This window comes from Opisthocomus hoazin, chromosome 1, assembly GCF_030867145.1.
Source record: "Opisthocomus hoazin isolate bOpiHoa1 chromosome 1, bOpiHoa1.hap1, whole genome shotgun sequence".
Classification (NCBI taxonomy): domain Eukaryota; kingdom Metazoa; phylum Chordata; class Aves; order Opisthocomiformes; family Opisthocomidae; genus Opisthocomus; species Opisthocomus hoazin.
In genome coordinates, this window is record NC_134414.1 from 101,053,167 (window position 1) to 101,070,621 (window position 17,455).

Genomic DNA, 17,455 nt, shown 5'->3' on the forward strand with positions numbered 1-17,455 from the left:
TTCATGTGCTGGACCTGAATTAATTTTCATGTCAAGCATCTGCCAGTCCACAAATAGCCCGTCACCAGCTGGGTTTATATCTTCTCTGCAGATCTGTGGTGTCTTCTCCCTTTCTGTGACTTCAGAATAACTAGACCCTAATAAAATACACTTTATTACTGTAGACAGAACTTTGTTGCAAAGTAGTTCAGTTTGTTATAATAATAGCATAATGAACAGAAAGCAGTATGAGGGAAAATAAATTACCTAAAAATACATAGATGCTTTTCTACTAACTACAAGTTTCTTATTGAGGTCACAATTATATACTATGCCACTAACCCAATCAAACGTGGACAATGCAGCCTTACTCCACAACAAACATCAGCCTTATGTTGAATCATTTTACCAAAGCATCCCCTCCAGCATAACAACACATTGTGCCCACAACTCTTCCATTCCTTGCTACATTTTGAGCACAGGTGTTCCTACTGTCTCATTTTCTATAACCATTCATTACAAAACAGTGATGTCTTATAGTGTACAAGGGAGACAAAGACATATGAGATGGTAAAGAATTATTATCCTTCAAATAATTTAGCCACACAATTCCTTCTTTCATGTGGCCTGAAGTCAGGTACGGTATTTGTGTAGTAATCCTAATTGTTCAGACAACTTTTTGTGTATACAAATGTAAATGGTAATAGGCTTGTCATTAAAAAGTAATTACTGCTTTTGTCTCATATTTCTGAGCTACCAGTGTGGTAAAAATAGAAACAAAACCTTTTTTCCATTTCAAAAACTTGTTAATTATCACAGTATGTCTCCCCAAGGTGTACATAATTATTTCATAATAAGATAATTAAAGTCCCTTGGTCCATGCTTTTGGATTTACAAAATAAAAAACAAAGTCAGTACTGAATCAAAACTTACAGAAAGGAAAGCATAAAACAATTATTTCACACAATCAGAAGTTTATAAACTCATCTAAAAAAAAAAAAAAAAGTAGAAGCTTCCAAGCAACAATTTTCAGCTTTACAGCATTTTTTTTTTTTGCTCTTACCACCTAACTTTTTCTCTACCTCAATGGTAGAATTAACATGTGAGAATTCTTTTTTAAATGCATATCTCAAGTCAAATTCTTGGCTCTAGTGGACATGCCAGTTCGACCTAACACACTGACATGATGTGGCTTTCTCCAACACAAGGAGGACAAATGCATCAGAAAACAATGCAGGAAGACCAGTGAAATTAAGGAGGTATAAACAGATATGCCCAGACACAGTAGGAATGCATAGATGGGGAACATAAAAAGAAGAGCTGGTAGGTACAGGAAGATTCAATGTGGAAGATGCATAAACTAGCGTTCTGCATGTCTGTTTTTGTCCTTCCCAGCTAGCTAAAAGCTAACTCAAGAAGGACTAATACTCTTCCCTCAAAGAAGGAATGTGGCGATTTGAGGCCTTTTGTTTCTTGTTATTGATTGAAAACACCTGTACACTGCTGAAAAGCCATGTTTTGTTCACCTTTCCATATGCCAACAGTAACTAAACTCTTACATTCAAGCTTCCAAAACATAATTTTCAGAGAAATGCCTTTTTTCATATGATGTAAACAGGTATATCAATTTACAAGAAAAATACTCCAATAATATTTACTTTCTTATCTAGAAAAGGAAAAGCAGTGCTAAAGAAACAACTGGAAAAAAACCAAACAAAACTTCACAACTGGAATAGAATACCATCAGTTACCCAAAGATGGTGACTATCAGCTGATTTTAACTAGTTCTCTTGTACTGTATTAGGGACATAGCAGCCATCAATGAACAGCATGTCTGTCCTTACAAAGAATGCTATAAAGAATCAGCCTGATGTTAGCCACTTAGCCAGTGTAACAATTTTTTTATCTGGGACAATCTGTACTTTCCAGAAATAAATATTTTCATAACACTCCAGACTTCTGAGCTACAAAACAAGCAGGTAAAAGCAGACTTACTTGAAGGAATTTATTTAGCAAATGACAACAAAGGAAGGTAAAATCAAAGAGAGAAACTTACAACTCAAAGACCATATAAAGCATTCCATCTGAGCTGTAGGTCTCCAATAGTTCAACAATATGAGGATGCTTCAGCATGTGACAGATACTGGCTTCTCTCTTCAGATCTGTGGAAGGTAATAAGGTGGTATATTAGCTATATAGTCAAGCTGCTGAATTAAAAAAAATTGAAAACAATTAGAACACAATGTTTGGAAAGATGTACACATCTGAAATTTCTGATAAATTCTTTAATTTTTATAAAGAACACTGACGAGATTATATTTAATTATTCTCCTTCAGAACTTAAGTGTGAAATTACGTTAAAGAACTCACATAGATCTCAAAATACAAACACACAAAACTTCATAGGCTTTCTTGATTTGACCTATTAATAAAAGATGTCCTTGGTCATAATCTGGGGACTATATGGTAGTAAATTGCTTTAATGCACATATGCAGACTACACCAAGAGTTTAATCCTAAATATCCAACATCACTGCAAAATTATCTCCAAATACAGAAGACAAGCTCTTTCACCACACTACATCACTACTAAAACCTGGAGGTCTCTAGTCCAATCCCTCTGCTCAAAGGAAGGTCAACTAGAGCAAATTGCCCAGGATCACATCCGGTTGGGTTTTGAACATCTCCAAGAACGGAGACTGTACATCCTGTCTAGGAAACCTATGCCAGTATCTGGTCACCCTCATAAGTAAATAAGTTTTTTCCTTATGTTTAAATTTATTGCATTTACTTCCTTCATACTGATTAAAAAAAAAAAACCCACAATATATGAAACGACACGGGCATAAATTTTAACCAGCATATTAGCTTCATCTCTGTTCTAGAGAAGACGGAGAAAAGCAGAAACAGTTGTACACAAAGAAAGAGCAGAAACTACTCTGACATCTCTCAAACCTTGAGAGATTTTGCTGTTAACCAAACAACACTCTTGGTTTATTTGACCACAAATCAATCCTTCTGCTAGTATAAAAACGCAAAAAAACAAACTGCACTGAATGACTTTTCTTTCTTCTTTGTTGAAACTATTTGGTATTTTTGTTATTTAATCATCCTTAAACTTTTTTCTTTCCCTTTTTAACTTACCACTAGTATTCTAGAAAAACAGCATAATCCTGAATGAATAGCCTTGATGATAATTTGAGAAGAGAGAAAATATCAGTTGGTATCCTGAAGTAGACATTTTACTTTTCTGTTCTCTTTCCATAGAATTGTTAAATGTTCAAGAATGACTTACATATGTATTTATGGGAAACTATAAATATGGTTTCTTGGTTTGAGAATGCTTAATTTATTGCTGTGCCACACTCCAGTTTAAAATGTACCATTTTCATATGTGCCCTATTACATTTCTAACATGAATCAATAGCATTCAAAAATACCAGCATGAGATGAACATTCTTTCATGTAATGCACTGAACAGGTTACTCAGATTTATGCTAGACTTGCAATCTTTCAGTCATCTATAAATTCAGAAGAAATGCTCACAATTTGGAAATGACTGAATTTTAATCCAAGAAAAATTTTCAGATTCACGAAGTGCAAATTTTCTTACTAGAACTTTCATATTACACTTGCATTATGTGCTTCCTCTCTCACATGCTTTCAAATGTAATCTAAAAGCAAAATGAGCACAACAGCAACCCCCCAGAAACCATTATGCAATGTCATCTTAGGGAGTGCAGAACAGCAAAAAGAAGCAAGTAACTCTGACTAAGGCAGAAGAAATTTAGATAAAGAAACTCATGTAAAATTGTCCTTTATACAGACATGAAATTCTACCAAGTAAGAAAACAGCACCATGTCTTTCACTATTGAAAATACTCACATATCAATTTTTACAACACCCCCATGCAGAGGAACTACTAAAACCATGTTGTAACACTCCCTTTCATCATGCTTAGGCGTTGATTAGACAATAAATGATTACCACCTCTTTTCTAGGCAGTGAGGTTATCCATGTCTTTCACTGAAGTACACATCTAGTCTTTCCTAAATAGGATCACAGGTAAGCATACCAATAGATAGCATAAGAGAACAGAAAACTATGTGATTCTGTGAATGACTATGATCTCCAGAAAATATGGTGCTTTGTTTTGCCTCTTACTGTATAACAACTTTAACACTATCACACTTCACCATGGTATCTGATACCTATTTCAGATGGAAAGTGAAGTGAAAATCCAACAGAAAACTATGGAAAAGTTCTGCTTTATGGGTAAAAATTGTGTTCAAAATAGTTTATTTTGGCCACTCAATTTATTAATTTATTGTGGGCTTTATTTATATTTTGAAAAGAAGTAGAACTGTGAGGAAGAAAATATATGCTATTATTTACCTCATTCCTTTGTATAACATTGCATGAGCAAAACAATTGCTCATAGACTGAGCATCAGCAGCAGAGGGAGGAGAAACAGAAAGTGGAAAACAAAATCTCCAAACAGGAAAACAAATGAACAAAGTCACAGAACAAGGTTTTGTATGACTAAGGGGCTTTGGGGCTAAGTGCAGAACAAAGTACTATTTTAAAAACAGGAGGGACTTGTTAAACAGTGGACCTACGAAGCAGGAAGAAAACTAGGTAGAAAGAGACAGACAAGTACATACCACATTGATTCAACAAAGCCACAGGGCAGAAAAGAGATGACGGATTTTGAAGTTCATTTGGACTGTGACCCAAATGTCAAAATATGTCATGTTTCAGACCAGTAAAAAGGAAAGGAGAAGGAGGAGAAAAGGCAGAGATGGCACACATATTTCATTGTTTTCACTTTAAAAAATGACATCATCTTCTATGCAATCCTTTATCAAATGCTTTTACCGGACTGTGCCTACAGATACTGTCCTCGTTCTGAACACTACATAAAACCAAGCAGACCTTTAGGTGCAAGCAGGTGACTGAAGATATCCTAAGAAAAAATCCATTATCTTGTGAGCCACTGTATTATCTGTAACTTATCATTCTGAATATATCATCATATGAACCATTTGTTACCTCCTGTTAATTTTTCTAAACATCTGCTGAGTATTTTAGCTATGCCATGTAGAAATAAAGGTCCCGCACATTCCATATCAAAACAAGCCTTTCAATTCCAAAAACGTAAAAGAGCTTCAGGACAACTGTAGAATCTGCCAATGGAGTAAGTCGCATTTAAGCAGCAAGAGGTGACATGTATTATTTACTGATGGAGATGTATCTCATATTTAGAAAAGTCTCCTTCACTAGCAAACAAAATTTAGCTAAAAGAACATAGTCTAAGGCAAGACAAGCTGTTAGAATCTAAACCAAACTGCCCTCATCTAATTGCCGGACTATTTTACTTTATATCTGAATCCTTTTTGAACACTTCATCTATTCATTTTTCTTGATATGGCTAAAGAAATTACTTTCCTGTCCATTCTTTAAGCCTTCTTTGTCAGCACTTCTTTCATAATTAAACATTAATGACAACAGTGATAATATATAGAATAGCAAGTTTGAAAAGCACAAGCTTTAAAAGTTTCTCTGCCAACTGCATGAAAGGTATTGTTACACAACCAGAAATAGAGAGAAAAATTTGTTGTGTCATTTAACTTGCTTAGCACACATCTGATACTTCACACCATAATTTGAAAAGCATTTAGAAGCTGTGATTTTATGCTACCATTACCAACAAACGTTCCAGAATTTCAGTCTGTTTACAAAACTTTAAGGGTTTTTTTAGTAGCTGGAGACCTGTTCAAGTTTCCATTTTATACATGGCTGGCTATTTAGGGAGAGTCACTGAAGTGCCATTTTAAAATGGCATAAAAGTTCAGACTTCTGTAACAAATAGAAAAGTTCTAACATGGAAAAGGGAATTCCCAGTGGTAATCACCACGCAGAGAAAACACAGCCTTGTGCTTGGATAGTGACACTGAAAATCAGTTGCTGGAAGCACTAAAAAGATAACTGCTCTAAATAATTGTAAAGAAAGACATGTCAATCTTTGATAGAAAATATAAAACACGAACATCACTTAAAATTTCCATGGGAGTTAACTACCTAATATCCTATGTATCTCTGACAATTCTGGCAAACGCCTAATTTCCTTTCAAAATCTGATACCTAAGGTTTTAAAACATTTCAAACATACTGAACATATTTTGAAATTGTGGTCATGGTATTCTACAGCATGGAAGAATTAGATGGTCTCTGGCAGCCTGGATTATAGCACCATTTTAACATTGTAAAACTGACATGCACAGACTGTAGCAGCCACATCTTTTTTTGGGGAAGGACAGCATCAAGTTTCTTAGCAAGATGGAAGACATACGTCATTTTAAAACATACAGCATTCTGATTTTCCAGGTTCAGTCTTTTAAAGGATTAGTTCTAGAATCTATGATTCTATGGTTAGTTCTCCAGTCACAGCTTGGGTATGACAGTATTTTGAAAGGAAGTATCTACATCAGTAGTAAGCTTCTTGCTTAAAATGCTTCTATATATTTTGTACAGTGAAAATATGATTATAGATAATTTAAATCGATGTGGTAGTACTAAGTTTTAAAAGGAAATCAATATGCTTTTTTCATTTGGTTGTGTCATTCTCACCTACCGTCCTTTGATGCAAGTCATGGAGAAGCTGCTGACCACTCCAACTGGAATTCTTCCAGCTACAGCTAAACCGAATGATGTGCGTTGGAAATGTGCCTGACGCACTCCAGTCCTGAACATGTCACAAGGCCAGACTAGTCCTAGTTCAAAGTAACCCACTGAAACAAGTATAAGGCAGACACTGAGACCTTACCACCAACTGTTTTACTCTAGAAATACATTGGGTTTAGTCTTGTGGATTAGCCTGGGCTAGCTGCTAAACTCCCACCCAGGCTCTTGCTCACTCTCTGTTCTCAGCAGGGTGGGGGGTAGAAAATAGGAATAATGGGAACAAAAAAGCTCATGGGTAGAGATAAAGACAGGGAGATTGCTTACCGGTTACTACTGTGGGCAAAATAGCCTTACTTGACAAAGATAACTTAATTGATTGTCAATTGAAATAAATACTTCTTGATTTGGGTGGAGGGAATCAATAAGACAAAATATTAAACCAAAAAATTTCCTCCCCCCTTTCCGAGGCTCAGCTTCACTCCCTCACTCCGGACTCCTCTACCCTCCAACTCTGAGCAGTGCAGGGGGTGGGGGTCATGGTCAGTACACAGTGGTTCCTCTCTGCTGCTCCTTCCTTCTCACACCTTTCTGCTGCTCCAGCACAGGTCCTCCACAGGCTGCAAGGGATATCTGCTCTGCCATGGTGAACCTCCTCCTTCCCTGATCTTGGTATCCTCTCTTTTTGTTCCACACTCCCTATGTCTCACTCCAATGTTTCCTACCCTTTCTTAATTATATTTTCACAGAAGCGCCACACACGGATGATGGGTTCAGCTTGGTACTGTCAGAGTCATCTGGCACCGGCTGTGTCCAGCACAAGGCAGACCAAGCCTCTTCCCATGGAAGCCGCCCCTGCCAAAGACTTGCCACTTACATTTAACACAGGTCTGCTCCATTTTCTAGTAGTCAACATTGCACTAGAAACCATGCTTCAAGGGGCTCCAAAGGAGTTGACTGCCTCCGAGCTGAGCACACCACTATACACCTCAGCCTCAAGACAGCACACGACACATCCTGCAGAAAACTGTAGTTTAACCAATCATACTGTACCTGAGGTCACACTTCCAAAACCAGGTGAACTTTCAGGGCAATACTAGCTTAAAAAGTTTCCCTATCCCCCCTATGCTCGTTCTTGCTCCTTCGTGAAATACTTTTAGGCATTATTATTCTAATCATATAGCAAGGAAGTCATAAGAGCTCTCAGTACAGCCAACATACTGCAACAGGAATGAGCAGCTGGAGGTGGGAACATCCAATATTGACATTGGCAATGAAAATCCTATACTACAGAACCACAGTTATGTTTCTGCCCCAAAGATTTTTATATTTTTTTTTTTGTTCCACGAGAGAGTATTCCCTTTTCTCTTTATTAAGACTGCACTGCCTGCCTTCCTGGGATATGTAACCGATTCCTCACCACACAGATACATCTGACCAGTTAATGACTCCTTGCCTCAACAAGTAGTAAAAGCTTTTCTGCCTCCCCTCCCACGCATGTTGGGGTGGCTAAAGCTCCGCAGCAGCCAAGCTGATTTAACTGCTGGCTGTTTCTCCCTTCATCCCACACACATTCTTGCCCTCTGTTCCACTGTGCAGCAGCCTGGAGCTTGTCACACCACACACCAAACCATTTCAGTGTTAACTCAGTAAAAAAAAAAAAACCATTCATTTTTTTCCCCACTGGCTTGGTGTCATTCAGTCTTAGCATGTGAAACAGCTCAGTAAGCAACCTCAAGTACACAAGCTGGCTTAAAAGAAGTGAAAGGAGTATGAAAGGAGAAAGCAAATAATACTATGAAAGTCAGCAGTCAGAGCTGCTTAGGATATTGCAAAACACAAGCACAAGTACACACCTTTACCTGCAAAGTGTCTCTATTGTCACCAAATCTTTTATTGTATAATCAATATGTACTTTAACAAACATGTTTAAAACATATACCACAAAGAAACAAATGCATATAGCTTGTGAATGGCCCCTGATAAAAACACCACGGTGATCAACAATTACAATGTGAGATAATCCACGTCCAGTCAGTATCTTTTATTTAATGCTGCTGTAGCATTTGGAAGCAAAATGATGACATGAAGAATTAAAAACAATATGCAGTTACAGCTAATACTCAACAACTGGAATCCATTTCTGAGAACCTCATGCAGAAACCTATGGAAATTTCCATCTCATGGAATCAGATACTATAAATGCTTGCCAAATTCTGAATAACTTTCGTTTTCTGCTCTATTCTATCTCAGTGTTTGGACATAAACAGATTTTTAACTGGAGCTAGGTGTATTGGAAGACTTAAAAGGCAGTTTTCCTTCCTCAGTTTATACTCCATCAGCTATGAAGAACATGAAATTGGGTGTGAAAAAACACTTTCCTTTTATCTCATGACTTCCAATACATCCACCAGACTTGTCCAGAATTGCATATCTGACAGACATTGTAAGTTGGTTTGCACAGTTGTGTCCATGAAAGCAAATCCTCCTTCCTTTTACTCATTTCCTCATTTTTATTGGCATACAAACAAGCAATGCTTCATAAATAAGATGGTGTATTTTGGGTAATGAATCAACTTGAACTAATAAAAATGTTTAAGGATGTCTGAAAAAATATTAACAGCTGCCTATTGCAGATAACTGAAACAAAATCATTTATTTCATTTAATTAAACGATAATTCTTAGCAACCTTTTACAAAGCACCCACCACAACAAAAAAAAAAAAATCAGATCTAATCTTTCTCAAGCAGGAACAAAGATTGGATAAGTCCACACCTCTCCTTTAAGATTTTCTACATTCTACGTCTCTCTGTTTATACTCGACAGTAGGTTCAGTGAGATAGGGGAACAGAGGAGGAAGAAGGGAACACAGATATGTGAAACCAACACTTCCTGGATTGTTTTTTTTCAGATGCACAGTCTGTATTTCATAATGCTTTTCATAGTTCTCCCTGCTGCAAACTAGCAGTTTCAAAAGTGTTTCACAAACTCAGGTAGACACGATAATCAGAAGTAGTGTTATAAACTCCATAAATTAATTGAAAAAGGAATAAGGAGTGTTCTCTCTGGCACAAGTTTGGACTTCCAAACAGAAATGGAGTTGCTGCTGAAGACATTTTGGAACCTCCGCTGTAAAATCTGTAAAACACTTTCTTTTTCTCTTAACATTGCTCTGTTTTCAATAATTAATAAAAGGAAATTGAAAATAGTCATTGACTCTCAAGCTGTCATCAATCAAATTATGAAAGTGGGTTCACTACTGATAATCATATTATACTAAATCCCATGTTTCCAGCTGTTACGCAGCACCGTGTAATAGTCGGAAACCCAACACCTTCACAATTATCATAGACCACATGTTGTTACACTACAAACCACAATTTTAAACATTTTATGATACAATGAATTCTTCAACAGAAGGAAGCGGAAGGGTATGTGCAGAGCTGATCTGTCAGAATATGCTGTGAAACTTCTTAAAAAAATAAAATAAAAAAGTAGAAAAGCAATTAGACACAAGGTGCATATTTGGTAAAAGAATGCTACACACTGGCTGGAGCACTGAACTGGCAAAATGCTCAGCTGTAAGGTCACAGTGGTCTTCTTTACTGAAATGACTGGAAGGTCATCATTTCATAAAGTTACACAATTTTCTTTTTCTTGTAGTGAATACCAACTGATAAACACTTGAAACTAGCAGCCCCATTAAAAGCAGCAATCGTTCCCTCTTCTGTCAACTCATTCTCCCCTCCCGCACCACCTCTCCCCTTCATGCTAGTGCAACTGCTTGTGCAGCTGCACAATAAACAGAATCAAGGAATCGATCCAATCGCAAACAATCTTTTTTCCTCTCCCCTTAGAGCTATTTTTCAACCACACTAGTTCTGGCTAGTTCTAGGTATCTGCACAAACACTTATGAGCACAATGGCATTGATAGCATAGCAACAGAAACGAATGGCCAGATTACAGCAGCGCCGCAAATCTCAGTAGCAGTACTGGCTTAAGCTGTTGGACAATATGTCAACTCACAACTGTCTATAAAATTGTTCTCCTCCTCCCAAAGAGTAAAGAAGTCAGAAAACTAGCAACACTTTCCTCTCTGTAACTTCTCACGTTCAATGCAACTCCAAGTGAACATGCGTACCTACAGATTTCTCACTAGGTGGCAACACAGCTCCTACTTCGGTATGTAGTCAGCAAATGGATACAAAAGCTGGCTACACTTAGCCGCAGAGAGAGCGAGCTTTGCTTTTTGCCAGTTTTATGCCATTGATCTGATTAATGATGATTACAGTTCAGACCTAAGAACAACAAAAAAAGTATGCCACCCTAAAATAATTAAGGTACATCCAGGGCTAAGCACCCTTTTATCTAGATCATGTGGAAGACCATTCTCTCCTCTCTGCCTAATGAGCCGTTCGGAGCTGCTGACTACACCAGTAATCTACTACACTGCACACATCTGTTACACAACTGGAATACATTTAAACACGGTTTGCTCCTGTGAGCCAGAGGTTCTTTGTTTAATACACAAAACTATAACAGAGCAGTATGTTTATTTCTTTGAAGTCCAGTAAAAAGATTTAGAAAGCTAGAACCTGTAAGCAGTTCAGTTTACACCACTGGAATGTCTCCTTTTTATAGGTTAATCACACAAGGTGGGGTTTTTTGTTTTGGTTTTTGTTTGTTTGTTTCTGGAGATTTTTTTTTGCTGTGGGGGTGTGTGTGCGCATATGTATGCATGTGTTTATGTTTTCTCTTTAGCCTTTGGCCAGGACAGTGTAGGTAATGTGTATCTCAGAATGTGCTAAGTGCATAATTATCAATGTTAAATTCAGACTGGCAGAAAATTTTTTTACACCAAACTTTGACATCTCTTTAATATTCTGGCCAAAATTCACTTAGGCAGATCAGGTTAACTAAAGGTTAGACTTTGCAGTCCTTTAAATTAGTTTTTAGTACTTAAATGACATGACATCAAGCAAGTGCCCTCAAAAGCAACAGAGCATTATTAAGAAAAGAATGTTACTTGACCCTGAAAAATTAAGAGTTACTTTTGTTGCTGATCATGCTAATATTTGCAGTTTTCTTTTTGTTTGAAATGTCTGTTTTTCTGTGGCTTACTCTTTACCTGAACATAATGACAGGGAAATTTACTTTCTGATATTAACAAAGAATCTCAATTTTACGGGAGAAAGTCTGGAATTTGAAATACACAAAGGAAATCTATTCATAACAGATTCAGCTAGTCTAGACAAACTGTCCCTAACTCCTATTCTAGGGAGCGCCAAATAATCCATTACACTGCTGCCGTTGAACACTAACAGGCAGAAACAGAGTGCCCAAAGGCACTCAGAAGAGGGAACTGACCGCTTAAGACGCTTCTCATAAAGACAAAATTTACCTGTTTGTCTGTTTGCTTTGATCAAAATTTCTTTGGTCTTGAATTGCCAGGCTCTGCATAGCCAATACGAAACCAGTTGCTCACAAATGCTAGAAAGGAAACAGCCTACTTTGCCTATATCAAGTCTAGACAACCCAGGCAAAAACAGCATCTAAAATATCAACCTACTCTGATGAAATTAATTTTACAATGTCACACAGCTCACTGAGTGACAGCATTTTAGTTGTGGTAGCTGTGGCACGCAGCACAGGTTACTTCATAGTTTTTCTCAGGTAAAATAGTGCAAGCTGCATTACATGCTGCTGTACTGAGACAGCCTGAGTACCCAAAGCGCTCTCCACAGCACACTGAATTCCAGGACAAACAGCATCTACAATGCACTATGGAGATGCACCCCAAGCAATACATAATTATCTAGCAACTTTTAAGGATGATAACAATTCTGTCCAACTAGGAAATCCTGCAGCAGAGTGATGTCTGAACACTGGAGAACGACTGCCTTGACAAAACTTGTTTTCTGGTTCAGCTACAGAACAATGCCAGGAACCAGAAAACTCTTTCAAGGAGTAGTAATTCGGTGTAAGAAAAAAGTTAGTTTTGGCTTGTTCCACTTCTGCACATGCTTCTCTTTGCAACTATTACCAAAAGTCATAGATAATTTATTTTTTCTTTGTTAATTGACACATTATAAGGCAAGTTTTGTAAAATGGGTGTGCATGTCTTAGTTCAGTAATAAAAAAAAAAAAATCACCACTATAAAATGTATTTTTGACCAGCACTTTCAGGATTTCTTGCTAAGAACCAATGAAATTTTAACTAGACTTGCGGTTACTTCCACATATTCATAAAATACTTTTAAATACTGTCTATTAAGGTTGTAATGCTTTAAAAAGCACATTTTCCCTTTCCCACTTGTGCAGTTGCAATACTGCTCTGAGCCTCTGAAACCAGTGCCCTTAAAATATATCCCCCCTTTTCATTCCACAAAAATCAAATGACCAGTGCAACTGAGCTCAAACTTGTTTCTAGCAACATTCAAGTCACAGCTCCAGGAATAAGATTTTAACTTGCCTAACTTGTCTTGGATCGTACAGCAAGCTGAAAATACTGTGACATTTTACAAATAGTCACTTATGCTTTTCTCTGTAAACAAGCCAAAACTGACAGCAGTAACATATCTCAGTAAAGAACCTATCCAATCACAATTCCGTCTATGAACTGATTTGAACCCTTTCACAGTTAAAAGTCATCTGAGAAATATTTTCTTTCATAATCTTCACATACTTCTCATGATATTTAAAGAACAATTCCTCTTCACCACTACAGAAACAAATAGTTCACTTCTTTAATCTCACCCAAGCATTAAGAAAACAGTATTTCATTTCCCCTCTTTATTTTCTGGTGATGAGCAAGGAACAAAAAATACCTAAAATTCATACGTCGCAAAAATTGAGTTAGGTGACTGTTTGGTCACTTAATTCAATCTGTGAACTTGGAAACTGTATCAGAAACCAGGACATACAGACCTAGAAACAGTATATCTGCATGGCTTTTTAAATAATTTCTGAGAGAGTTTCCCACTGCTTCTGAAATTCCAGGTGATGCCAATGGCAAGAACCACATAGTAATATAAAACAATTTCTTTCACTGTTGCAGTGTATTTTGAGGGACTGGCATTGATTTACAGAGCCTTGCAGTAACCAGCTGGGAATAACTGATTGCTCCTCCTGCTTGACAGAGCAAAGATTGTTTAAGTACTTACACTCATTGTACTTGCATGTAAAACACTCAGAACTGAATGAACCTACATCAGGTGTTAAAAGGCTTGACTCAAATTTGTTCCAACAACTAACCTCACTCCTGCATGCTTAGCATGAGATCCATTTTCTTTCTTTGGTATCCAAATGTAAAATCGCAATCAATTAGAGTAAGAACAGAACCTTATAGATTCTGCCCATTTTTCTTCCTCTACAGTGCAAGAGCAACAATAAGCTTGCATATATATTGAAAGGTCAAAGCATAGGTCCACTGTTATATTTTAGAAGTCTACAGAAGTAGAATAACTGATAACAATCCGTATCCCTTCTACAAAACAGAGCTTTATAAGAGCACTGGAAGAAACAGTGAACGGCATTCTTTTGTTAAAAGAAAAAAACAAAATTCCTTTCCTCATAAGTTAAAAAAAAAGATTAAGCATCTGTCTATGTTAAATATCAGTAGGATAAAGTATTTCACGGACATGATGGGGATCTTGGAAATGTAAAACGTAATTTAGCTGACCTATGCAAGTGTTAAGAGAGCCATGACCCATCCCATAGATTCTCTAGACCACTTTTCCTGTCTGCACAACAAAATCAAAACCACGTCTTAACATGGGCAACACATGACTCTCAGGCTGTGCGCAACAGTGTCCAGATCCTGGAAATAATCTGAAGCACAGCTAGTTGCACAAGATGTACTCTCCACCCCTTCCTTGGAGGGGGAAGCAAACACTAGTCAGAGCCTGATCTCCCTTCCCTCACAAACTTCTTCTGGTGAAAGTGACACCTGTTCAGCGCATCTCACGCTGCACAACCATGTTCTCATTTTTCCAGAGTACTGCAGTAGGCAGAGGAAGACAAGAAACTGAGGCAAGGAGGGGTGTACCCACCACTATAGAAAGGGGATGAGTTACGGACCTGTGACTTTGACATAACAAGTCAAATTGGCAAATCCATGAGCTGTTTATGCAGGTTGTATATGCATCTGCAAGAATATTAAGAGCCAGCTCAGGTCTAGCAGAATTTATTAGCCTACATGCAACATATGCAAAACAGCTATGCTGCTTCAGGGCATGATGATACAGTATAGCCTCTCCTAGTCAACACCTGAATTAATACACGATGATGGACTTCAGCTAGCTCCATGTAAGGTCACTTGAAAGTGACAATGACCCTGATTCTTGAGGATTTATTAGCCCAGCTAAACACAGGCTGTGGATATGCTAATAAACACTCCCAGAAATGGAGTGCCAAGAAAACGGGGCTGATACCCTCCAAAGGGTCAGTTCTGGACAGGTGCTAAGGTAGAGTTCACAAATCTTGACAGATACAAGCACACTGTACATGTTTTGCACATCCATATGCTTTCTTACACATCTCACTATACCCGTATTATTGCACTTCTTTTTTCTTATTAGCTACAGTACCTCGGTCTCCATTTACCATACAGAAGTAAGACTTGGCTGCTTAAATCATCCTGTAGCATAAATCTTCATCCATGAACAACTAATTAGAGAAATAAAATGGCCTCAGAGCAGAGAGAAATTTATACAGTTTATATAGATCTCCTATGTTTTCCACATACTACAGTCAGTTTGGAAAGCTTATTTGTAATTTCTACATCAGTAGGGTGTTAAAACACAATAAACTACATCATAACATTCAAGTTGAAAAAAAATTAAACCTCTCAACACATTTTTTTAAACCTTTGAACTTTTAGCACTGAACCTGAGCCTAAAGCTTTGAACTCTTCAGCATCTTTTCTTTTCTAAATGCCACAGAAAATCATGCAACTGGAATCCATTTAAACCTTTTGTTACCACAAGCAGTATTATTGAAGTGTTTTTTGTGCCAATTTAAGAACAATCATAGGCATGAAAGTGCAATGTGTTGCCAGCAATGAATACTGGAATCAAAGAATTGTGAAAGCAGAGGATGTATCTGCCATAATCCATTTTTAAGAGGTTTTATTCAAAAATACATGCACCAAAAGTCTAAGCAGTTATATGCCAAATTAAACTTTGAGGACAGTTACAATGGTCTATGGATTTTAATGAAAACATTGACTGAACTTTAACTTCTTGTATGTAAGTATAAATGTAAATACTGCACAAATGTAACAACCATTTCTCCTATAGATGATTTTCTTTGTTTTGCTGTCTTTTAACTGGAAATTTATCTTCAAGTTCCCAAAATACTGATAAAATTCACATGACAAAAATGACATAAAACCAGTTGCCTGCTAATAGCAAAGAAATCTGATTCATTGTCTCCAGTCTGGAAAAGGATTTTAATATACAAATCTATTAGTTACACATAATGTAATTAGTAAGCACAAAAAACTTGTAAGAAAATTTACTAAACCATTCATTTTCTAATTTTAAAATTTAGAAAATTTTCTTCTGCTCCTTGTATACACAGATCCCTCATTACTACAACATATTTTCAGTATAGTCAGCTAATACCGTAAGGCAGAAGACCTTCAGCAATAACGGACTTTGACCACTCCGTGAGTTGTTAAAATCTGTTGAAGAATGGACTTGGACATCGAAATAAAGTATCAGCATAGTATCAGAAGAAAGGGAAAAAAAATTCTCTTTCTATATTCTTTCAAGATCTAAGGAGCCATGAAGTTGCAACAGGACCCAAGAGGGACCCGCCCAGGTCCAGCAGGATTAAGAAAGAAAGGCCTAGAATAGAGCTTGCTTGTTTTTACAAGCTCTTTCTTGAAGTCCTGATACATGAAACACACCATCCTTTCTGGAAACAGTTCAGATGGATAGAACAGACTCCACTGCTGTAACAACCAAAGTAAACCATCTGACCTTATAACACTCTTCTGGGTTAGCCTTTGTGCAAAAGCCTACAAACCAAATGAAAATGACAATTTACACCTCAATAATGGAGAAAAAACAGAAGTTATCTACACAAACAAAATTGCTCCTTTTCCTGTTTTAGCACATTGTTACAATGGCTGCCACGTTATGGCATCATATCAAAATGCAACATGTAAATCACCCAATGCCCACAAGCATGCCCATCTAGCTTTTGCTAGTAGGTGTGAAAGGAAGACTGCCCAGCTTTAACTCTCTGCCAGTCAGTGTTACCAGAATGTATGCCCTACAACTACAGCAAAAGAAACATTGGAAATACACTTCTTTTTGTTCTCTTCTGAGCCTAACCAGATGCCTAAGGAATTTCAGAGCAGTGGGAGGATGGAGTGGAGAGAAGAGAGCAGAAGTGAATGTACATGTAGCCTTCACTGCTCAAAAAAAACTTGTGAATAGTTTAAAAAAAAAAAAAAAATCAGTCTTCATGAAATTAGGTGAATTATCTGATTTCACCAGAGGGGAGTGAGCGAGTGGCTGTCTGGTGCTTATTTGCTGGCTGAGGTTAAACCTTGACAAACAGCATGAGAAGAATTAAATGTAGGGTAGTTTGTTCTCCCCATACCACTTCAGAGAAGTCACAGCTACCAAGATCACCATTTACACAAACAAGTAATAATACATATCACATTGCAAAACAATTGTTGTCCCATTGTAGTTCTTAAAACCTCTAAACTCTGTTGGGAATTGGGTCCTTCTTCAATAGGTTCAACTTTTCCTATATGCAAACTTCTAAGTGAGTA

The 17,455-nt window shown here is 37.2% G+C and overlaps 1 protein-coding gene across 8 annotated transcripts in view; it reads right to left on the bottom strand.

The window, feature by feature from the left end:
- CASK (calcium/calmodulin dependent serine protein kinase) overlaps positions 1–17,455 on the bottom strand; it is a 227,804-nt gene that overhangs the window by 131,343 nt on the left and 79,006 nt on the right. For all 8 annotated transcript variants that reach the window (XM_075430791.1, XM_075430782.1, XM_075430844.1 and 5 more), the window contains exon 3: positions 2,036–2,141. In XM_075430791.1, coding sequence (XP_075286906.1) covers positions 2,036–2,141 — 106 coding nt within the window. The remainder of the gene's footprint in view (positions 1–2,035; positions 2,142–17,455) is intronic.